This window comes from Callithrix jacchus, chromosome 5 (genome assembly GCF_049354715.1).
Source record: "Callithrix jacchus isolate 240 chromosome 5, calJac240_pri, whole genome shotgun sequence".
Classification (NCBI taxonomy): Eukaryota; Metazoa; Chordata; class Mammalia; order Primates; family Cebidae; genus Callithrix; species Callithrix jacchus.
Genome location: NC_133506.1, coordinates 49572327 through 49596755, shown reverse-complemented (window position 1 = coordinate 49596755; position 24429 = coordinate 49572327). Strand labels below are relative to the sequence as shown.

The 24429-nt window shown below is 43.6% G+C and overlaps 1 protein-coding gene across 2 annotated transcripts; it reads left to right on the top strand.

Annotated features, from left to right (window-relative positions):
* The first annotated feature begins 3104 nt into the window (after nucleotides 1-3104).
* Nucleotides 3105-23891, top strand: CYP24A1 (cytochrome P450 family 24 subfamily A member 1). 2 transcript variants are annotated; one of them, XM_078375491.1, is made up of 11 exons: nucleotides 3136-3773; nucleotides 4008-4198; nucleotides 5435-5528; nucleotides 7711-7807; nucleotides 10789-10880; nucleotides 12060-12171; nucleotides 14606-14751; nucleotides 18266-18432; nucleotides 19206-19284; nucleotides 19778-19975; nucleotides 20074-23891. In XM_078375491.1, the coding sequence occupies exons 1-11, from the start codon at nucleotides 3516-3518 to the stop codon at nucleotides 20182-20184; spliced, it is 1545 nt and encodes a 514-aa protein (XP_078231617.1). In that variant the 5' UTR covers nucleotides 3136-3515; the 3' UTR covers nucleotides 20185-23891. The 2 variants fall into 2 exon arrangements, with proteins under 2 accessions (XP_078231616.1, XP_078231617.1); XM_078375490.1 differs by lacking the exon at nucleotides 19778-19975 and having other exon boundaries at nucleotides 3105-3773; nucleotides 20074-20188.
* Nucleotides 23892-24429: the final 538 nt, after the last annotated feature.

The following is a 24429-nucleotide window of genomic DNA, read 5'->3' as shown; positions in this document are numbered from 1 at the left end:
TGGTCTTGAACTCCTGGCTTCAAGTGATCCACCTGCCTCAGCCTCCCAAAGTGCTGGTATTACAGGCGTGAGCCACCACACTGGGCCTAGGCAGTTTTAAGCACAAAACTATACTACTGTTGCATCTACTTGAAAGGGTTTTGCATTTTCCAGTGCAGAGAAACCAGCCCTTACACTCCTACATGCTCCTCTACCCCACCCTCATTACACATGTGGACACAGGTATGTGAACTCACACATACATGTTGCCATAAGTGATCCCTTGGTATGAGGGCTGAAGTATAATGATCCATTCTGGGACTTGGTAAGATTTCCCAGAACAAAACAGAGGGCCTGAGCCTGTCTTAGTAATGATGGCAGTTATTTATGAGGCATTTCAAGATCTCTCATTAGTAATTCCTGACAGCATCCCTGTCCAGATGAGTCACAGAGCAAAGTATTGAGTGAAGGATGAGGACAAATGAGGAAGGGTGAGTTCCTGGAAGTGGGATCAAAACTAGTCATTTTGAATTTAACTGTACTTCCCAAGGACAGGTACGTATTGAGGTCAATGAAGTTTCAATGAAAGTCTGGTTTTTCTCTGCGATTCAATCTAAAAATTACTGGGGATTTTCTCCATTGAACATGAGAAAATATATCCCCGAAATAGGAATTTTCTTTTTGGCTATCATGTAATTAATGATTGCCCGTACATTTAAACATCTATTTAGAATATATAAAGCAACATAGCATGGAACTCTTAGAAAAACCTAGCAAGTCTGAAATGATTTCCTCTTCTCCTTGTGCATACCTGCCAAAAGAGAAGGAAAAGAAAGAATAAATGGGAAAATGACTCAATGGCTGAAATAACAATAAAGCCATTCACTGTGTCCAAACACCGCACCAGAAGCAAGGCACTCCGTGGCCAACAACGTAGAACTTCTGTTTAGAGCTATTCTTCTTTTTTTCTTTTTTAGACGGAGTCTCACTCTGCTGCCCAGGTTGGAGTGAAGTGTTGCAATCTCAGTTCACTGCAACCTCCAAAGTAGCTGGGAGTACAGGCATGCACCACCATGCCCAGCTAATTTTTGTATTTTTAGTAGAAACGAGGTTTCACCATGTCGGCCAGGCTGGTTTCAAGCTCCTAACCTCAGGTAATCCACCCACTTCCATCTCCCAAAGTGCTGGGATTACAGGGGTGACTCGCCGCACCAGGCCAGAGCTACTCTTTTGCAACACCGTCAGCACATAAAACATTTGCCTCACACGTACTGACATGGTAGGCATTCTGGTCCCACCGACTTTCCTCTTGGTGATAATTTTCATTTAAGAAATAGTTCCAATATTCTGAGACATTCCGGTTTAAGAAAAAGTGATGTAACATAGCATGATGTATAGGGGTGTATAATTTAAGGCCCAGCCTAGAATCAGAAAATATTGGGTCTGAATCCCACCTGAGCCAATTGTAAGAGTCAAGAGTCAAGAGTCAAGGGTTTTTTGTTTGTTTTTGGTATTTTTTGTTTTTCATTTTATTACATTTTATTGGCATTGGGCTGAGATAAGAACTAAATGGAAAAACTGACATAAAATGTCTAGCTCAGTGCCTGACTTATCATAAGCCCTAGAAAGATTTCATGAGATTATAAAACATATGGATGTACATCCAGTATGCCACATATACTATATTACATATTTTTAATGTATATTGCATATAACATATAATCTAGTGTATGCTGCTGCTGTATCATATATAGCATATAATGTATATATAAATAGGTATCATATGCATAAATTATAGTATGTATCAATGGCTATTATTTTTACTAACATAAACAGTCATTAACCCCTCCTGACAAATCAGAAATTATGGTGTTCAAACTCAAGTCGGGCTGCAAAAGATTTTTAAGAAACAAACTAGAGACTTACAAAAGAATTTACCAGGGAAGGATTTGCCAACACTCGGGGCAAAAAATGACTGAGACACGTGACTGAAAAGCAAGGCAAGGAAACAGAACGTCCCTTCGCTCCTCCTTGGCTGGTGGTAGTTTTGTATCGGATCAGGTTGAAAGGATTCAAGCCACTTTAAAACAATCAACAAAAATCTCCAACTCCCCTTCCTGAATTAGCAAAGCGGATTCTCTTGCCCGCCCGGACGATTCTAGAAGTTGTGTATGTTTGTCACTGGACCTACCTAGGACGCACCTTGGGGTGGGGGAGTGGGCATTGGGACGGTGGTCTCGAGCTCTGTGTGCCCCTCCTTTTCACAAGGTAGTCGGAGTACAAGAACAGAGACGAGCTGTGGACATAGGGGAGGTAGCCCAGCCTGATTTCAAGCGTCGCTGGTACAAGCCACCCTCTCTAAGGCGCATTTCCTAACTTCCTAGAGAAGTAACAACAGCAGCTAATTTTTGGTGACTGGTGACTATGGACAGCGCTCCGTTGTTGCTGCTTTACATGCGTTCATTCATTTAATTTGCAAAACAACCAGACGTGAAATAGCAGGAAGGAAATTCTACAACCTCCCCTTCTCGCTCAAGTTAAGACCCAAAAGTCTCCTCTTCGGGCGCATTTCAGTAAGGCTCAAATCCTCCCCACTCTGAGAGGCGCAGAAAGCCAAACTTCCTCCAAAACAAAGCTTCAGTCCAGGCTGGGGGATCTGGCTCCCGGGAGGTGCGTGGGCTCTCTGGGCTCCTGGCAGATGCCGGCCGCTTTCCCGGGCCCGCACTCGGGGACCTCGTCCGCCTGGCATCACGATTGTGCAAGCGCCGGGCGGCAACCACGGCAGCCACTGCTGGCTCCTGCCTGCAGGGGGAGGGCTGGGAGGCGCGTTTTGCTTACACCCGATGAACTCCGGGCTTCGAGTACCTTCCTGGGGCTTATCTCCGGGGTAGAGTCTGCGGCCACCACCTCACCCCACCTCCCGCTCCCAGCAGCGAGCGCCCCGGTGACCCGAGGCCCGGATGCCCTCGTTCACCTCACTGACTCCATCCTTCCACCCCCTCCCCTGGGTCCCGCGTTCCTCGGAGCCTGGCCAGCCGGGGGCCACTCCGCCCTCCTCTGTGTGCTCATTGGCCACCCAGGGTATGCCCTGTCTCCATAAATGCAAGGTCCCTGGGCACAAGAACGTGGAGAGGGACCGGAGGGAACGCGGCGCCAGCAGCATCTCACCTACCCTCCTTGACATCTCCTCCCCGTGGTTCCAGCCAGACCCTAGAAGTCAGACTTGCAGACCAACAGGAGGACTTCCAGCTTTTCCTTTCCAAGAGGTCCCCAGTCCCCGGCTACCCTTTTCCAGCCCCTACGGCCAGCTCGAGGAGGCACCAACGCTCTGAGGCTGCCGCACGGTGCAGCGTCGAGCATCCCTGCCGAGGTCCTTTCTGCCCTCTGTCCCGCCTCACCCCGCTCCATCACACCAGCCGGCCCTCTTTGCCTCCCCTTCCCAGAATCGTTAAGCGCTCGGATCCCACCAGTGCCTGGTACCAACCTCGCCCCACCCCGTCTCCGTACCTTCCCACGCCCCGGTGTCCCCCGCTGCCATGAGCTCCCCCATCAGCAAGAGCCGCTCGCTCGCCTCCTTCCTGCAGCAGCAGCGAAGTCCGAGGCAGCCCCCGAGACCCGTGACCTCTGCGGTGTGCACACCCCCTCAGCCACGTGAGGTGCCGGTCTGCCCGCTGGCAGCTGGTGGCGAGACTCAGAACGCGGCCGCCTTGCCGGGCCCCACCAACTGGCCACTGCTGGGCAGTCTGCTGCAGATTCTCTGGAAAGGGGGGCTCAAGAAACAGCACAACACCCTGGTAAATACCTTTTCGCGCCCCTGATTGCCTTTCTCCTCCCTGTTCTGCCCTCCCAGTGGCGCTCCAAACCTTCCCTGGGGTGCGCAACTCTGGCGCACCGTGCGCTTTGGCGTTTGGGCAGCGACGGTCCCCCATCCACGGTCCCCGAGGAGGAAGGAGGCTGGAGGAGGGAGAAGCGCTTCGGGGACCGCAGGGGATGCGCGCTGACTCCGCGCTGTGCCTGGCCCGCTGCAGGCGGAGTACCACAAGAAGTATGGCAAGATTTTCCGCATGAAGCTGGGTTCCTTTGAGTCGGTGCACCTGGGCTCGCCGTGCCTGCTGGAAGCGCTGTACCGCACCGAGAGCGCGCACCCGCAGCGGCTGGAGATCAAACCATGGAAGGCCTATCGTGACTACCGCAAAGAAGGCTACGGGTTGCTGATCCTGTGAGTCCAAACCGAGGGACCTGGGCATGCGGCCGCGCCTGATGAACCTGATAGCTCCTGGAAATTGTGAAGAGGCGGGAGTTAGAGTTCCCTGGGGTTGGATTCTTCTTAGGCAGGGCGGATACCAAAGCCCCGCTCCGGCGCGACTGCAACCCTGAGCTCTTGTGTAGGTTAGAGTCGGTCCATTAAAAAGCCGTGCTGTGCACCAGACACCTGCGTTCTCTCTGGCAAGAGGGCAGGACCACACCCTTCCATCAAAGAAACGCCAAAACAGGGTTGTACAAACTGTGGTGTTCAGATCCCTGGGCAGGATGAGGTTGTGAAGTTAGCTTACCAGGCAAACATCTTATACAAACAATATTCGCCCTTAAAACTCCCTGAAATGCCTTGCAAGCTCAAAAACCAGAAGTTAACCTCTTTTGCTTTTTACAATGACCTTTTCTGCAAAGGATTCGGGGGTCATGCCTTATTTCTACTTGAAAAAATTTGAATCAGGAGGGATGTCAAAGCTAAGTAGATAAATGCTACAGTGGGATGCGATTCTTCTGCTTTTTAGTTGTTAGCATTTAACAGATTGGCACCTTTATTTACCCCCCCCATCATAATGCCTAATAGTTATATTTTCCAGGATATAATTACTGGAATTAAAAACCATATTAATGCACGGTGCATCACTCTGTGTGGTATGCTACGGGGCAGGTGCATACAACCACATGATTGCAAGAGGCTTTTTACTACTCCAGAGAATCTCTGGCTGTATATTATTATTTGGAGGTGATGGTAAAATTCTTATTCTGAGGTAATTTGTAAATATGAACCCCACACCAATGAGTTGAAAGAAGACAAGATTCTTTACTCAAACAGATCAGAGTTGCTGGTGATGGGGTATTCACATGACCCCTTTCACCGCTAGGAATTAGCCTCTGGCCTCCCAGCTTCCACTCCCTGCAAAGACACCTCAAAATCCCTGAACCCAGATTATCTGGACTTCAACTTTCTGGTGCAATCTTTGACTAGGAGGAAAGATGCCTTTTCATCCTATTGTCAAACGATTGTCAAAATATGATCACTATTTTATCCCAAATATTCTAATGTTCATATTCTCTGGATATTTCTCAGCATGATTCTCAGTGTTTATTTGATTGTATGGTTCCTGAAGTTGCAGCTGGAGGTATTTCTGCATCTCCCTTCTTTTCTATTCAATGTGCTCTAAATGTATTTCTGCTTCTCTCACAGGGAGGGTGAAGACTGGCAGCGGGTCCGGAGCGCCTTTCAAAAGAAACTAATGAAACCAGTGGAAGTGATGAAGCTGGACAACAAAATCAATGAGGTTTGCAGGCTGGGGCCAGCTTTCCTGGGGCTCCTGGGGACAGAGGGATATTAACAGAGTTTCAAGTCATAGCCACAAAGTACAGAGAAAAAGAACGCAATTTGGATGATTTAAGGGTGTCTTCTCTTTCTCTCCATTCTTTCCTACAACCTCCTCCCACCAATATTTCTCCCTCCTTCACTCTGTTTTTTTTTTTCTTTTGAGATGGTGTCTCACTCTGTTGCCCAGGCTGGAGTGCAGTGGTACAGCTTCGGCTCACTGCAACCTCTGCCTCCCAGGTTGAAGCAATTCTCCTGCCTCAGCCTCCTGAGTAGTTGGGACTACAGGTAGCCACCACTACACCCAGCTAATTTTTGTATTGTTAGTAGAGATGGGGTTCCACCATGTTGGTCAGGCTGGTCTAAAACTCCTGACCTCATGATCTGCCTGCCTCTGCCTCCCAAAGTGCTGGGATTACTAGCGTGAGCCACCGTGTCAGCCCTTCAGCCTTTTTTAAAGTCATATCACAATGAGGGAGAAATGAGGAACATAGACTTTGGTATTCTACAGCCTTGGATTTCAGCCTCAGCTTTCCAATCCCTGGCTATGAGAACTGGTAATATCACTCAACTTCCCTAAGCCTCAGTTTCCTCATCTACATAATGGGAATAACAGTTCCCACCCCATGGGTTTGCTGTAAAAATTAAATGAGATAACCTTGTAAAGTTCTTAAGTTGTGATACTTGAGCTGGGTTTTGCAGGAAGAGTAGGAATCTGAAAGCAAAGAAGGTGGAGGGAGGCATGAAGGCAAAGAGAACAGCCTTCTGAAAATAGGGAGGCATGAAATGACATGGTGTGCTCAGAGAATCGGTCATTTAGTATAGCTGATGTAAGGCTTTCTCTGAAATGATACTGGACAGATCTTAACAATATTTTTGAATTATACTAAAGCATTTGGACATTATCCCTTAGCCAACATGGAATCAACGGGGGGTTTAAGCATATAGTAGTCTCTTTTTACTTCCGTTAACTTTGGATGTTTATTTTGAACGGGATGTGGCCCCAGATGGGATCCTATAGCTGAAGGATTTCAAACTCAGAAGCTTCCAGGGGCCACATGACTAATATAAAATAATAAAGCAGATCCAGTGAAAATTTTAGGAAACATGACAGTGCATGCCCCTCCTAGAAGGGACAGCAGCCCCAGTTCCAGCAAAGGGTGGCCACGTAGGAATGCAGACCTCGCGTCGCCAAGTTCCGTAATTGTTATTTACATTTTAAACTAGTGGTGGCAAATTCATACATTCATATGAAACCTCTTGTTTTTTTAATGATAACAAATTCAAAGTACTTTTAAATGCACTACGTGGGCAAACTAAACATGCAAACTAAGTCCACATGTGTGGACGTTATGATCAGACCAGCTCTTGGTAGGGTCCAGGATGGCAACTTATCAGCTCTTTGTCCACAAGTGAGCGGCTTCGCCTCTTTAAGCCTCAGCTTTCTCATCTATTACATGGGAAATGAGTAATGACAGTACCTACTACCTCATGGCGTTGCTGGGAGGATCAGTCAATACGCTTTGCACAGTGCCGGGTACCACATGGAACTCATTAAATGTGAGGCATTAGTAATTGAAAACTGGTTTATGAAACTGGCATCCAAAAGTCTTATGTGACTGTCCCAAGGTCATAGACTACTCAGGGAAGGAGCTGCATCCAGAATTGGTAGATCTTCTGGCTCCAAATTCAACATGCTTAACTTAACCACCAATCAATAAAGAGACATTTGCTTGTGCAGATGTGGAAGGGCGCACCTCAGGATAGCTGCCTATTCACAGTCCTTGAGATGCTGGGCTAACAGGGACACTTGGCTGATGCCTTTGTGGTTTATTTCCCCCATTCTGTTTAGGAAAAAAAAATGTTTTTCTTTTCTTAAATTGCTAGAATTATTTTTAGATCACAAGCTGAAATGTAAGCTTCGGGGTGGCTTCAGGAAAAGCTCAGGAAATAACCCAGGACAAGGTCCTTAGGGAATAAGGTGGGTTCCCAGGGAGAGTATATAATTAGCGTGACTTCAGGAGGAATAACATGATGGCCTGTGAATATACGACGTAGCAAGGCCTGAAGTTAGCTCAATGAGCTTTGAACCTTTGTTTTCCTTCAACATCTTTAAAATGTGTCTTTTGTGGTTTTCTTTGAAGGTCTTGGCTGATTTTATGGGCAGAATAGATGAGCTCTGTGATGAAAACGGCCGCATTGAAGACTTGTACAGTGAACTGAACAAATGGTCACTTGAAAGTGAGTTGCCACTACAGTCTTGCTCACTGATTTTGCAGGTGATTTTGAGGGTGAAACATGGCTCTGTTGGCAACCCTTCTGTAATCGTGCATTATTGCTGCCTAGGGAAAGGCCATAGCAGCCCTTTTCATGCTTCTTTTATGTGCTTAAGTTATGCCTTGAACTATGGATTGTTTATGAAGTCATACAACAAACATTTGTTGAACACTGGCTGTGTGTCTGGCACTGTGCTAGGTTCTAGGGATATGACAATGAACAAAACAGATAGCCTCCCTGCCCTTGGGGAGCTTATATGCTAGACAAGGTGATAGTCAACAAGTAAACACATTTTAAAACAGATCCTTCCAAGGAGTAAAGGAAAAAAGAAAGGGAGTTAAGAGGCATGAAAGCCAGGTACGGTGGCTCATGCCTGTAATCCCAGGACTTTGGGAGGATGAGGTGGGCAGATCACTTGAGGCCAGCCCAGGAATCTGAGCCCAGCTTGAGCAACACAGCAAAACCTTGTCTCTACAAAAAATACAAAAATTAGTCAGGTGTGGTGGCACATGCCTGTAGTCCCAGCTACTCGGAAGTCTGGGGTGGGAGGATTGCTTGACCCTGGGAAGTCGAAGCAGAAGTGAAGGCGTGATTATGCCACTGCATTCCAGTCTGGGTGATGGACTGAGACGCCAGAGAGAGAAAGAGAAGGGAGGGAGGGAGGGGAGAAAAGAGAGAGAAAAAGGTGGGAGGAAGGGAAGGAGGAAGGGAGGGAGGGAGGAAGGAGACAGACAGGAAGAAAGAGAAAGAGAGAGAGAGAGGAAGGAAGTGGGGGAGAGAGAGAGAGAAAGAAAGAAAGAAAGAAAGAGAAAGAAAGAAAGAAAGAAAGAAAGAGAAAAAGAAGAAAGAAAGAGCATGAAAGAGGTGCAAATCCTTTTTAGTTAAGGAGACATTTGAGGTAAGTCCTAAAGGAAGGGAAGAGCAAATCACGAGGGTTCCTGTAGAAGACTCTTCCAGGCATTCCAGGCAGCAGAGACAGCAAGTACAGATGCTGGGAGGTGGAAGCATGAGCACAGTGTCTGAGGAACTGCAAGGTGCTGGTGTGAGTGGATCACAATGAACAAGCTGGGACGAAGGGGAGGCTGTGAAGGAAGATGAGGTCAGAAAGAAGGCAGGCACGTATCTGATAGGTCCCGGCAAGACTTTGCCCCTAGTCTGATTCAGATAGGGCAAGCAAGGGAGGGAGGGCATGACCGCTATCTTCAAGGATCACTCTGGAGGAGCTCACTGCCCATGGGGTGCAGGCAGGAGGGCAGTCAACTGTGATGAGGCAGGAGAGTGCCTGGCTGAGGACATTCAGGGAGAATGGGAGAGGGCTGCCTAAGCCAGACATGGGCAGGGGTGGCTTCGTGGAGATGGGGCCTCTCAGCTCAGACCTGATGGTAAAGTAGGAGCTCACCAGGTGAAAAGGGAGGAAGGAGAGTGTCTCTGCAGAAGAAGTTCAGAATGAATGAAGCATATCCTGTAAGAGAGGGGTGTGGGAGGGGACAGAGGCTGGGAGAGGGCCGGCAGCCAGCTCATGGAGGGCTGCATGGGTGGGAGTTTGCATTTGAGCCTGGAAGTAATGGGAACTGTGGGGAGTGTTTTTCGCAGCAGTATGATATGGGCAGATTTGCTGGGAGGATCATTGCGGCTACTGATGGGAGGGATAGAAGGAAAACCTATAACACTTCCATAAATTCAAGGTCAGAATCACTGCCATAAATAGATTAATATAAAAATAAGTAACTTTCTTTTTATTAATTATTTGAGACAGAGTCTCACTCTGCCCCCAGGCTGGAGTGCAGTGACGTGATCTCTGCTCACTGTAACCACCTCCTGGGTTCAAGCGATTCTCCTGCCTCAGCCTCCAGAGTAGCTGGGACTACAGGCACATGTTACCATGCCTGACTAATGTTTTATTTTACTTTATTTTTTGTAGAGACAGGGTTCTGTCATGTTGCCCAGGCTGTTCTCAAACTCCTGGGCTCAAGCAATCTGCCTGCCCCAGCTTCCTAATGAGCTAAGATTACAGGTGTGACCCACCATCCTCCACCCTGCGTCCTTTTTTAAAAAAAGTTTACAGGAGATAATTTTTAGGACAATGGGGAACATTTTAAAATGGGACACAGATTTTTTATGAAATGACCGCTAATGTTCTTAGGGATGTTAATGATACTGTGTTTATGTAGGAGAATGCTTTATTCTTGGGACATTATTGCTAAAGTATCTAATGGTGAAGTGTCCTGAGAGCTCAAAATTATTTCCAAATGGTTCAGCACACACAGTCACATACACACTTTTATGCATACATACACACAAAGAGAAAGAAACGGCCACAAAATGTTAATCAGTTCAGAGGATACAGGTTTTCATGTTACCACTCCTTCGAGTTTTCTATAGGTACAAAGTTTTGAAATGAAGAGTTGAGAATTTTACTTTTAAAAGGTTTCTTCTAAATAAAAAGGTGAAATGGAAGAAAAAACCCTATATGAAGTGCTAGCCCAGTCCCTGGCATGTAATAGGTGTTTGGAACATAATTATTTCCCTCGCTTCTCTTCCTCTGGTGAATGGCTTCCAAACAATTATGTCTGGCAATAGAATCCAATACGTGACTCTAAAAACCCAGCTAAGTTAGAGGCATGGCACAGACCTGACCCAGCAGCACCTCTGCTGGGGCCCCTGGATCTCCTGTGTGACTGATGTGACTCAGCACAGTGGATCTCTGAGCAGGACGTTCTAAGGTGATGAGTCATTGGACCTGGAGATCATTTCCAGAAAAAGAGGAGAGTGATTGTGCCCCCTTTCTCTCAGACTCTTTGCTTTTTCTTGATATTCTTAGACTATTGCCTTGTCTCAGAAAATCCCGCACTTTTAAGAGGCACAGAACTGTCTTTAATAGCCAGCTAAACACAGACTCGAGCATTGCTGTGATTGTGTAAAGTCATGATTATCTTAAACAACAGGTATCTGCCTCGTGTTGTATGAGAAGAGATTTGGGCTTCTCCAGAAGAATACGGGGGCTGAAGCTGTGAACTTCATCATGGCCATCAAAACAGTAAGCAGCCTCTTTAGGAGAGCAGCTTTCTTGACTGATGTTTTACAGATTTATTTTTACAGAACTTCAGTGTTTCCCAAAAAATGGCATACACGCATATTTTATTTCAATAATTAAGTGTTCATTTTATGTGCATTATCTGTGTTAGTGTATTTATGTGCATATATGCAGCTGTCTCCAACTTTTCTGGTACCAGGGACCAGTCTTATGGAAGATAATTTTTTTATGGATGGGGCAGGGTGGTGAGGGAGGGGCAGGGAGGGAGGATAATTCAAGCAAATTACATTTACTGTTCACTTTATTTCCATTATTATTACGTACTCACCATATTGTAGATCAGTGGAAGCCCTGAGCTTGTTTTCTTGCAGTGAGAAGGTCCCACCTGGGGGTGAGGGGAGACAGTGACAGATCTTTAGGCATTAGATTCTCATAAGGAGAATCTACCTAGATTCCCTACCTAGATCCCTTGCACCGGCAGTTCACAACAGGGTTTGCACTCCTGCAACAATCTAAAGCAGCCATTGAGCTGGCAGGAGGCAGAGCTCAGGTGGTAACCCTTGCTGGCCCGCTGATCACCTCCTGCTGCGAGGCCCAATTCCTAGCAGGCCACGGGCCAGTACCGGTTCATGGCCTAGGGGTTGGAAAGCCCTCCATATACGCACGTAGCATAAAGAAGCACATTAAATCCATTAGTTCTTTGTTTAGGCATGGCTAAAATCACTATTTTAATTAAAAATCAGTTGATTAAAAATACTTTTTAAAAAGAGCCCAATATTTTTCCAGATTTTACCTTTTTAAATAGTTTGGGTGATGTGTAGATAGGATAAATGCTGTGAAATTGGTTTGGAAATCACTAAGGTTTGGAAATAATTAGAAATTGAAATGAATATGAAAGTTATAGTTTTCTCTCTTTTCTTTTTTTTACAATTAGGTCATAAGATTACAATTTTAATCAAACACAGCCAGTGGGAAATCATCCCCCATATTACTTTCCATATTGAAAGGAGGGGTATGGGCATTGCTCCTGGAACCAGTGCAGGGAGAGCCGGGGGCGTCCTTGTGATTCTAGCCTTTCAAAAAGTGCAGGGTGCTGTGGTTTAGAATGCCTCTCTTCCAGAATGTAGGTTGTGTTTGGGAGAAGGAGAATGCAGAATAAAAAAGGGTTTGCATTTCTGTCAGATGATGAGCACGTTTGGGAGAATGATGGTCACTCCAGTCGAGCTGCACAAGAGCCTCAACACCAAGGTCTGGCAGGACCACACACTGGCCTGGGACACCATTTTCAAATCAGGTAAAGGGCCACCCTTCACATCCAGCCAGAAGCAGCCCAGCACCCCTGTGTCTGCAGCTACAGAGAGAAGGTCTGGAGTGGTCTCCTAGACCTCATCACCACGTTTAGGTTTTGCAAACCCATGTGTTTTGGGGATTGCCTTTGCACACACAAATTCTAAGTAGCAAGCTTTCTGTAGTCTTCTTTGGGAATTCGAGTGGTTAAAAGTAAAATCTGGCCAGACGCAGTGGCTCACTGCTGTCATCTCAACACTTTGGGAAGCCAATATGAGTGGATCACCTGAGACCAGGAGTTTGAGATCAGCCTGGCCAACTTGGTGAAACCCAGTCTCTACTAATAACACAAAAATTAGCTGGGCATGGTGGCAGGCGCCTGTAATCCTAGCTACTCAGGAGGCTGAGACAGGAGAATTGCTTGAACCTGGGAGGCGGAGGTTGCAGTGAGCCAAGACTGTGACACTGCACTCCAACTTGGGAGCCAGAGTAAGACTCTGTCTTAAAAAAAAAAAAAAAAAAAAAAAGTAAAATCTATGGAGTCAGGGATCAGCTGGGTTCCAAGTTGCTCTCTGTCACTGGTTGTTGGGGTGGCTTGGCCAAATGTACTATCACCTTTTCATCCTCAGTTACCTTGTCTCTTAAATGGACTAATAATAATTAATAATAAAAAGAAGAGTATCCATCTCAATGTTACTGTTTCTGGGTCTAGTATAGATTATAGATAACATAAAAACCTGGCATATCACAGTATCTCATTGGCCAGAGTTATTTCTGCTACATGATGAAGGGGAAAATTTGATGCTAGGCATTGTTCACTCATACATTTATTTAATCCTCACAACACACCTGTAAGGTGGGTTCTTTTATTAGCCTGAGAGAGGTACCTGAGACACAGAGAAGTTAGCAAATGTTCCCAAGATTGCATGCTAATTGATGGCAAAGCCAAGGTTTGAAGCCAGACAGAGGGGTTCCAGGACTCAAACTCTAACTGCTGTGCCATACCTGAACACCATTACTATTACTGAAGTATTGAAATGCTAGATTATAAAATTAACATAAGACAAAAGTATGCCAAATTGCAGGGTCTTTATCGCCGGCAACCACTGAGGACTCACATCTCTCCAACCCATGGCCCCGAAAAGAGGGTGACAAGACTCTTTTATACCTGTAAACCACCTCCAGGGGTGGGGGTGAAGGGATTCAGACATTCTGAGGGCCAGGGGATTCCGTAAATCACCTCCGGGGCAGAGAGGAGGGAGCGGGTCTCTGGACATTCCAAGGGCTAGGGGACTTATTGTCACTTGGATTGTTACCTAAGTGGTTTACAGAAGTCAAGATAAGCCTTAGTTTACACATCATCTGGCAGAGGTGGGATCCACAGATTTTAGTTACTTATTACAACTCACAGGGGCCGGGATAGAATTAGCTTGGGCTGCTTATTCTGGTCATTACTGGTAAGCAAAGGCCAGCAATTCTGGCAGTTACTGATAAGAAAAGGTAAGCAGCTTTACATAGTGAGCACTTTGCAGAGCAAACTAGCAGTTGTATTTACAGAAGCCAAGGCCAGTAGTTATTGTGAGGAGAATGGAGCAGCTGTTACAACTTATTTCTGGAAAACAGCTTTGTCTTTTATAAAATGGCATTGCTCAGCTTCCAGCTATAGCACATTACCACTTTTATTATTCTAATGAGCCTGGTGGTGGTTTGCTTCCAGGTGAGGGAAGGCAGGGTATGGTGGCGCATGCCTGTGATCCCAGCTACTTGGGAGGCTGAGGCAGGAGAATCACTTAAACCTGGGAGGCAGAGGTTGCAGTGAGCTGAGATCACACCACTGCACTCCAGCCTGGCAACAGAGCCAGACTCCATCTCAAAATAAAATAAAATAAAATAATTAGGGAGATACATGCCTAGATTTTACATTATAAAGATTAGAGATTTGTACCATTATTGTCAACATACATGGGCACTGTACTTGTATGTATGTATGTGGGGTGTGCTTAGTAATATCTGGGTCCAAGTTGGATTCTGAAAATGAATCCTAATCCTACCTTATTTTATGCTTATTGCTCCCAAGAGCTGAACTCTTACTACTCAAAAGTATGACCTGTAGCCCAGTGGCAACAGCCTCACCTAGGAGCTTGTTAGAAATGCAGAGTTCCAGGCCCACCTGAGGCCTGATTCAGGTTCCGCATTTTGGGAAGATGCCCAGGTGATTCCTATACACATTCTACAGTGTAAGAAGTCTTGCTCATGTGGGTATTGAACCATCCTTGCCGACTTAACAAGAAGCCAATAATTAGTGTGTGTAGCAAATCGTCAGTGTTCCTGAAAAAACTATTTAGATATTGTCAGAAGGATTTGGGGCTGAAGTCTTCTTTTGTGATTTTCCTCATCCTAATTTTCAACTGACTTTCTATCTTTCTTCTCTGCTCTAATAGTCAAATCTTGTATTGACAACCGATTGGACAAGTATTCTCAGCAGCCTGGTGCAGATCTCCTTTGTGACATTTATCACCAGAATCAGCTTTCAAAGAAAGAATTGTATGCTGCTGTCACAGAGCTCCAGCTGGCTGCGGTGGAAACGGTAAGGGTGGGCTGGATTTGAGTTTGCTAAATGAACAGTCTGTACAATTTTTAGATGATAAATCTTAAATAGTACTCATCTCATTCATTTCACCGGGATTCACTGAGCACCAATTTCACAGAAACGAAAACGTTCATACTAGATGCTGCTGTGCCTCAATGCACAGCCTTTTGTCCTTAAACATAGTGTAGGAGGAGACTTCACATGCCCCAGTGACAAAAATCCAGAGTAAGACGTAATCAGTGCCGTGATGTACACGCAAACTGCTTTGGGAATTCAGGAGCAGCAAAGTTCCATGCCCTGGCAAGATACAGAATCCAGGTTTTTCAAAATTTGATGTATTTTGTTCAGTTACACACATTATCCCAAAGTGTGTAACTGTGGCTATTACTGTAAAAAGAAAATGGCATACTCTCTTTCAAGCCAATAAAATTTCTATCTGCTTAGAATTGTAAAGAAAGTCTCAGACAAAGAGTCTGGGACAAGTAGGTTTTAACTGAAGTGAAACAGCTCACTTTAAAGACCAAAATTCTGTCTCTGATATGGCCAGTACTCCCTAGGAGATAGTAGATAGTGGATACTAAGTGCAGATAAACCCCAGACAAATCCTTCCATAGGAATTCAGGTAGGTTTAATTGACTTGGATGCTACTTCAAGCTATGATGGGATAGATGCCTGTGAATACTCCTCCTAAGTCAAGATTTCATGCACCTTAAAGCCTCTAAGCAAAATGTAAAGCAGTCATTTATTTTCCATGTGTCTCCCCTTCTGTGCTGTTTCTCGCCTGAAGAAAAAGTAGGGTTTTCTCTATCAGGACATAGCGAGTTTCTCATTTCTCCTCATGCTCCAGAAGGTGGTTGAAAGTAGAAATTCATCCTCCCTCACTTTCCTATTGAATTATTTACGCTGGGAGGTTCCTTACAGTCTCAAAAGTAAAGTGTACCCATCATTCTTTCATTTTTTCAGCTGGCATTGACCTCTCTGAGGGCTGAGGGCAAGGTTTAGGGTTGTCCACTGCTGTGTTTCCAGGACATAGAACAGTAGTTGGCTAATAGATGCTTGTTGAATAAATGAAGGAGTTCAGGAGCTTGAGTGCCTACTGTATGCCTGGGACTGTTCCAGGTTCTTGAGAGACCACCATGAATCAAAGACAAGGGTTTCCACTCTCACGGAACTTGTATGCAGGTGGGGCAGACAGACAGTAGACATGTGAACAAACAAATTGGTCACTTTAGACAGTGCTATGGATTGTGTAGGACACCATCAGGGTGGCATAATAGAAAGACGTGGAGATGATTGGAGGAGACCCCTCTCTGAGAAAGTAGTATGTACTGGAGCGGACTCTGGAATATTGAGAAGGAGCCAGCCATGGGAAGTCCTGGTGGAGGAGTACTGCAGGTAGAGGAAACGACCCACGCAAAGGCCCTGCGGCAGAAAGAGGGATGGAGCTAGAGAACAGGCAAATGTGGTGAGAGCTGAGACTGAAGAAGTAGATGGGCCCTGTTAGCAAGGGCCTTGTGAGCCTGGGTAAGGCATTAGGATTTGACTGCACCTGTGATGGGAAGCTCTTGCAGGGTTTTAAGCAAGGAAATCACCTAATCATTTATGTTTTTAAAAGTGGGCTCTGGCTGGTGGGTAAAGAATGGACTTAGCAGAGAAAGTAGATACAGCAGACCAGTTTGTGAGCTCGGTCTGTTCCACGGAGGTCAACCCAGGATAGTGTGTGCCCCTGAGGTTTCCCAGACCACTTCCCCTGGAATCAGCTGCTGCAGCTCAGCCCCTGCAGTTTTCCTTACAGGCTCGGACTGTCTTATGCTTTTTGGTAAAAGCAACAGTTATCTGCCTTTTGGAAACTCTGGTACTTGCGGTGAGGGACTCACTGATATGGTTAAATCCGTTTCTTTTTTAGTCCTGGCTATTCTGAAAGTCACATTTGGAAAATCAGACCCATTTGAAAGGGTATCTAATTTGATGGCTACACCCTCTTCCTGTTTTGTAAATTAGACTCTTGTAATAATGCCATCTACAGTTTATTTGCAGCCGAGGCTGCCGGTTCACTGACATGAAGAAGGCTGCCTGGGAGGCATCTTCTTCCAAAAATAATAAATAACCATCATCTCTGAATGGTCTTGCACTTTGCTCATCTGTGTGAGTGGCACATGGCACTTAGCAACAGCGCCTTCATGTCTGCGAGGAAGGACACAGTGATCATTTTTAGGGAATATTTGGCTTAAATTAGCAAAGAAAGGCCTAAAAAAAAAATAGATATGACTACTAGTGGTGAATATTATGTAGCCTGGAGCTACACTGGCTGTTTCCACCAATATTTTTTTCTCTAAATGCCTTTGGAGAGAAAATAAAAGATGCCACTTAAAAGGGCGAGGGCTTTTGTCAGAAACTGCAGCTGCTTCTTTGAAGTACTCAGCTCAATGCTCAAATTTCTCATTTTGGCGTTGGCACCCTCATATGAGGGCTCTTTACATGTGGCTGAAACCCTGAGTGCAGATAGTGCCTTTTTATTTTGGTTGTAACTTTTTAGGGTATGGCCAAAAACTTTTGAATTCCAGAAATGCCATTTCTTGTCCATTTGCACGATACCATTATCTTCAGGGCTCTCATTAGCAACAGCCTGAGGATCACCATCCTGCTCTGTTTACCCTGTTTTTACATTAATGTTTATCTCAAGCAACTTTTAATTAAATTTTTATTTTAAGATCATCATAGATTCACATTCAGTTCTAAGAAAAAATAGAGAGGAATCCCTCGTATCCATTTCCCAGTTTCCCCTAATGGTAATGTCCTGCCTAACAAGAAAACATTATCATAACCCTAAAATTGTCATTTATTTAACCCACTAATATTCTCATTTCACCAGTTTTACATGTATTCATTTGGGTTCAAGCAATTATTGTGTCAAACTGTATGGTAGGCTGTGTGTGGTGGCTCATGCCTATAAACCTAGCACTTTGGGAGGCCAAGGCGGGTGGATCACCTAAAGTCAGGAGTTCAAGACCAGCCTAGTCAATATGGTGAAAACTGGTCTCTACTAAAAAATACAAAAATTAGCCAAGCGTGGTGGTGGGTGCCTGTAATCCCAGCTACTCAGGATGCTGAGGCAGGAGACTCGCTTGAACCCAGGAGGCAGAGGTTGCAGTGAGCCAAGATGGCACTACTGCACTCCAGCCTGGGCGACAGAGCAAGACTCCATCTCAAAAAAACCCCAAAAAACTATATTTTAAATGTTCTAAAGCAGCTGATTAAAAGATTATACTTTTATTTCCTCAGTAAATAATTTAAAATATATCCTTAATTGATTATGTTTTATAAAATAAATCTGATTTTTCATATATTGGATTTATCTGAAGGCAAAGCAATAGGATGCATGAAAAAGCTTCACTGTTAATACATTTGCAGAACAAGGTGGTAGGCATCATCGCATCACCTTTTCTTCAGCTAATAGCGGCTTAACACAGTTATTTACAAAAACTAAAGTTTATGTCCATTCGGCTTGCAGACAGCAAACAGCCTAATGTGGATTCTCTACAATTTATCCCGTAATCCCCAAGTGCAACAAAAGCTTCTTAAAGAAATTCAAAGAGTATTACCTGAGAATCAGGTGCCATGGGCAGAAGCTCTGAGGAATATGCCATATTTAAAAGCCTGCCTGAAAGAATCTATGAGGTAAGAGCATCTCTCTGAACTACTATGAATGTGTTAGTACACTGTTGTCTTAAATACAAAACAAGGGATCCCCTACTCATGGGCAGCTTCCTCTAGCTAATTAGAAACATTTATCACACTGCAAAAAGTCTTTGGAGCTGTTTTTCCTTTCTGGCACTCATTTTCTGAATCATTTGGGCAAATTCTATTAGAACTTAAAAAGTTGGTGCCCTCCCCTTTAATTCTGTAATCCTGCTACTCTAATGAATGCTGTAAGCACTAATTAAGATTGGGGCATGATTGAAGGCTATGAGATGAAAGCTCACAAAAGAGCCATATTATTATATAATAGGACCTAGAGACAGCTTTGTTTTTGAGAATCTGATATAAAACATTTTTTGGAAAATTTTTTTAGGCCCTTTTGGGAAAATACAACTCACAACCTGTTAGGATTAGAAGGAAACTGTTAACTTTGTGAAGAGCAGAGAGGAGAAACTTTCAACAAACACCAGGCTTCAAGGGCTAGCATAGAAACATACACATTGAAGTCTGGAGTGACGGATGAAGAAAACCAGCGTTAACAGCTACTAAAAAGCCTTGCACTGGGTTTTCACTAACTCAATAAGATGAGAGGAACAAGAGATGTGAATCTTGGGAAGAAAGAGACAACTTCTTTAGGAAGAGCTGTGATCATGCTGCCTTTTTGAGTATGCACGTGGGCAGCACCTAATCCAGTCTGCATTCCCACTGACACGTCAGTGCTCACCTTTACACATTTGATTTTACCTTCTCAGGCTTACCCCGAGTGTACCATTTACAACTCGGACTCTTGACAAGGCAACAGTTCTGGGTGAATATACTTTACCCAAAGGAGTAAGTAAATTTCTATATTCTACACCTTATAAAACCTCGAAAGATACACTTTGCAAATATTCATCAGCTCCCCATAGACTTTGTACTGGAAAACATTCATTTTTGGAAACAGAGATAGTTGTGAATAGTTGACACATTGCATAGTATAGAATTACCATTAATGGCTATGGAGACAGAGACCTGGATTCAGTCTCACCTTTGTCTGGGTTATCTTGAGTGAGTTACGCAATCTCTGTGAACCTCAACTTCTTTATCTGTAAAATGGGTTTAGTAACAATCTACCACACAGGGTTGTTGTGAGTGCGATGTACAGTTTTAAAGCCCTTTACCTATTTATTGCCTGGCGCATTTTAAGCACTCAGTGCATGTTGCCAATCATCATTATAAATTTGTCGATTTGGCTTTTCATTTATAAGGTGACAACTTTTGTAAACTTTGCCATTTCAAAGGTCTCTTCTGGTTATTTTAGCTATGTGTTTCTGTATGTTTTTAGACAGTGCTGATGCTGAATACCCAGGTGTTGGGATCCAGCGAAGACAATTTTGAAGATTCCAGTCAGTTTAGACCCGAACGTTGGCTTCAGGAGAAGGAAAAAATCAATCCTTTCGCTCATCTTCCATTTGGCATTGGAAAAAGAATGTGCATTGGTCGCCGATTAGCTGAGCTTCAACTGCACCTGGCTCTTTGTTGGGTAAAACCTTTACCCGTTTCTGCAATTATGTTCTGTGCTGTTTCATAAGGCAGAAGAAGAGAGGGGTAATTCTGTTTTTATGTGCATGTGCATTACAGATTGTCCGCAAATACGACATCCTGGCCACAGACAATGAGCCTGTTGAAATGCTGCACTTAGGCACGCTGGTGCCCAGCCGGGAGCTCCCCATCGCATTCTGCCAGCGATAAGATGCCCCAGGTGAGCATCTAGGAGGTTCATTATTCTCTGCAAGGTATTGACAATGATGAGGGATGAGCCATGCTCAGAAGTCAGCCAGACTGGGGTTTGAATCCCTGCTCACTTCTAACTTGCTGGGTGATCTTGAGAAGTTCCCTAATCTCTCTGCTTTCTTTTTTTTATTATTTGTAAAATGAGGACCCAAAGAGAGTATATCACAAAAAATTAACATGAACACCAAATACCTATTCCTAAGCCTGGCACCAATTAAGTGTTTAGTAAATACTAATAGCTGCTCATGTTTTTTGCATGTGAATAGCAAACGTTGGCAAGCTTTTTCTGTAAAGGGCCAGTTGGCCAATATTTTAGGTTTTGTGGACCATACAGTCTTTGTCACATCCTCTTATTACTACCTCGGAGCATGAAAGGGGCCACAGATAATCTGTAAGTAATGAGTGGGCTGATGTCCTAATTTTCTATTGCTGCCACAGCAAATTACTAAAACTTAGTGAGTTAAATGACACACATCTATTATCTTACAGTTCTATAGATCAGAAGTCTGACAGCGCTCCTCCAGGCTAAAATTATAATGTTGTCAGGATTCTGTCTGGAGGGTCTAGAGGAGAATATGTTCCCTTGCTAGTTTGGGTTGTTGGCAGAATTTAGTTCTTCATGGTTACAGGACTGTAGTCTTCATTTTATTGCTGCTGTCAGCTGAAGGCTATACTCAACTTTTAGAGATTTCCCATATTCCTTGGCTCATGAAAACTTCCCCATCTCAAAGCAGTAACAATGGTCAGTTGAGTCCCTCTCACGCTTTGAGTCTCTCTTTATTCTTACATTGCTTCTGTCTGATATTATCCAGGATCATGTCTCCCTTATTAAAGTTCATAACTTTAATTGCATCTGCAAAAGTCGTTTTTTCACATAAGGTAGCATATTCATGTGTTCCAGAGATTAGGGCATTGACATTTTAGGAAGACTGTTATGCTGCCTACAAAAACTGTTCTGATAAACTTTATTAAAAACAAGCGGTGGGCTGTATTTAGCACTAGGGTCTAGGTTTGTGTTATGGCAGGACATGTAATATAAATGTATATATTTATCAGCCTGTATTGAATACATACTTTTTCTGCTGTATGCCATTTAATGCTTTTTCTGACAATAGAGGAGTTCTTATGTTCCCTTCACGACTTTTACCATATCCATATACCAACCATTAGCTATTTATTTCAATACTACTGAGTTATTTCCTTTAAATTAACATAAGCCTAACTGTATACATTAGCCTTGTCCTGAGCAATAATTTCCTTAATGAAATTAAGAATTAGTAAGTCTAGTAATATTCTCCTTATATGCATTAAAATCAATTCAAGAAGTGATCAAAAGTTAGTCTAAGAAAGCTCCAATATCATTAATATGACATCTGTAACATATGGCTTTGTAGATTGACATGTCAGTATTTAAACCCAGATTCTATCACTTAGTTCTTTGATCGGCACCTCCTAGGATTTTCCTAGAGGAAATTGCTGTTTGCCAATGGCAAGTTAAGGAGCATTTGCTGATTGGTGGATTATTTAGAGAAACTTGCAATTACAGATGAAATTTCTGAACAAGGCCCAAATGAATATATTATTATTCCTCCACAGAGTGTCTGATGCTATTATGAAATGCGTCCAATTCTGAGCATCCCAACCCACAGAACTGAATCAAGTAGAATAAGGAAAGTATTGTCACTTAATTGTGAGACCTCCCAGTCTTCAGCAAAGACAGCATGCATGTTGATCACAGCAAGCCACACCTGTGACAAGAGCCCATGGCAATTTTAGTTTTAGCCTATTTTTTGGCTAATAATTTTTGGCTAATAATTTGTCTTGATGTATAATTAGGGTGCACCTTTTTTTTTTCAGATTTTTTTTTTTTTTATCAGGACCAAAGCAGCCATCTTGACATCTCTACAAGAATGGTGCTTACGGCTTCTGCATTACCAGCAAGCAAACTTCAAACACCCACAGCATACAACAGCTTACAAAGAACATTTAAGCCCAGGTGTTGATACTTTTTCTTCTGCAAAATTGTTCCAGAAACTCTACTGTCTTTCTAGATGGTGGTATTTGCTAAGATCACATCCAACTCAGGGAAGCGGACTGAATGCTGAGATCCAAGGCATTCTACAGGGTTCACTGCTGGTTTACCCTTCACCTGCATCAGCAGCATCTTCAGGTGCTTACAATGACCTGGGAGGCTGTTCTCTCTTGCATCTTCCGTGACATGAAAGGGAGGCTAGCACCTGTCAGTCACGTAGAGGTTACTAATCGTTTCAGCCCCTGCCTACCACATTCACTGCTGAAATCTTTAATTCCCAAGAATAAGTTTACATTTGACAATAAAAGATGTACAACAGCTAAATTTTCTGGGGCTGGGAGTAACACTGACAATCCATTTACTGTAGCTCTGTTTAATGTACTACTTAGGGAAATACCTGCTTGATAGTGTAAGCCAAGCTAAATGATGGTTAAAGTTACCAGGCCTCCCATGAAATTGCGTTCTTCCTGCATTGCAATAAAAATTTGGAAATTAGAGAACACCTCTATTTTTAAAAGGACTTTAATGAAGTCAAACATCTTCTAAGACTAGTGACTTACTATGGCATTATTTTGTTAAAAGACCTTAAAATTCTTTATTTCTCTTTTTTTTTTTTTTTTTGAGATGGAGTTTCACTCTTGTTACCCAGGCTGGAGTGCATGGGTCTCGGCTCACCGCAACCTCCACCTCCTGGGTTCAGGCAATTCTCCTGCCTCAGCCTCCTGAGTAGCTGGGATTATAGGCACGCGCCACCATGCCCAGCTAATTTTTTGTATTTTTAGTAGAGACGGGGTTTCACCATGTTGACCAGGATGGTCTCGATCTCTTGACCTCGTGATCCACCCGCCTCAGCCTCCCAAAGTGCTGGGATTACAGGCTTGAGCCACCACGCCCGGCCAAAATTCTTTATTTCTTAATGTAATTCCTTTATGGCATTGAGGTATGGATGAAGCAATAGTTTTTAAATTGAGTTTGTGCATATGAAGCACAGACATGCCTGTGTGTGTGTGTATGTGTGTGTGTTTCTGGGTGGGTCTGTGTGTATGTGTGTTCTACTAGCAATTTGCCTCAGTCATTTTTTTAAATATTTGCAGTACTTGATTTAGAATCTGTGGTGCAGGGCAATGTTTCAAAGTTTAGTTACAGCTTAAAAATATTCAGTGGAATTTTAACATTATAAAATGAGTTCCCATGCCTTCATTTTTCTGTCTATTCAATGGGACAATTGTAAAGCATGCAAAAGCTAGAGATTTGTTATATAACATTTGTTTTGTGATTTGAACTCTTAGGAAAAATATGATTTCATAAATGTAAAATGCATAAAAATGCATGCAATATTTATGACTTAAAAATTGGGTTTACAGATGGTTTATTTGTGCATATTTTTAGTACTGCTTTTCCTAAATGTATACTGTATATAATTCTGTATATTTGATAAAGATTTCCCTTCCTAGGTTATATTTTTAGACTATTTCAGAAATATACATTTATGTCTTTATATTTTAATAAATATGTACATATCTAGGTATATGCTTTCTCTCTGCTGTGAAATTTTTAGAATTATAGATTTACATGTCTTGTCAGATTTCATCTGTATACCTTCAAATTATCTAAAAGAATAAAAGTTTTTAAAGTATTTGAGAGACTTCCCCTCTTTATTGCCTTTGTTACAATAAAATAAAAACAAATTCAAACTTTGTGTTGCTAGAAAATTTTCTCATGTGGCCTACAAGCCCTATATTACAAAGTCTACCCTTAGATAAATCTAGAGTTTAATAGCAGTTTTACTGCAAGATTATTCTCAGAATTGCAAAATAACTTTCCATTTTTTTGCTGCTTAAATATTTCTCAAGTCTAGTTACTTCTATCTCTACCCCCCTTGCAACCACACTGGTTGTGGCCACTAATGTCTCTCACCTGGACCCACTGCAGGAGCTCCCAGCTGATCTCAGCCTCTCCTGCTTCCTTCCCCTCTATTCTTTGCACACCTGCCTTATTGGTCTTCTCAAAACCCAAACCTGATCATGCCTCATCCTGAATCTGGGGTGTCCCATTGCTCTTACATAAAGATCTGATTCTGTAATCCGCTTATTCCAGGCCCTATCAGGTGAGGTCCCACTGATTCCCCACACCTCAGCCCATGTCATCCACCCACAGAGGCCTCTGGACTC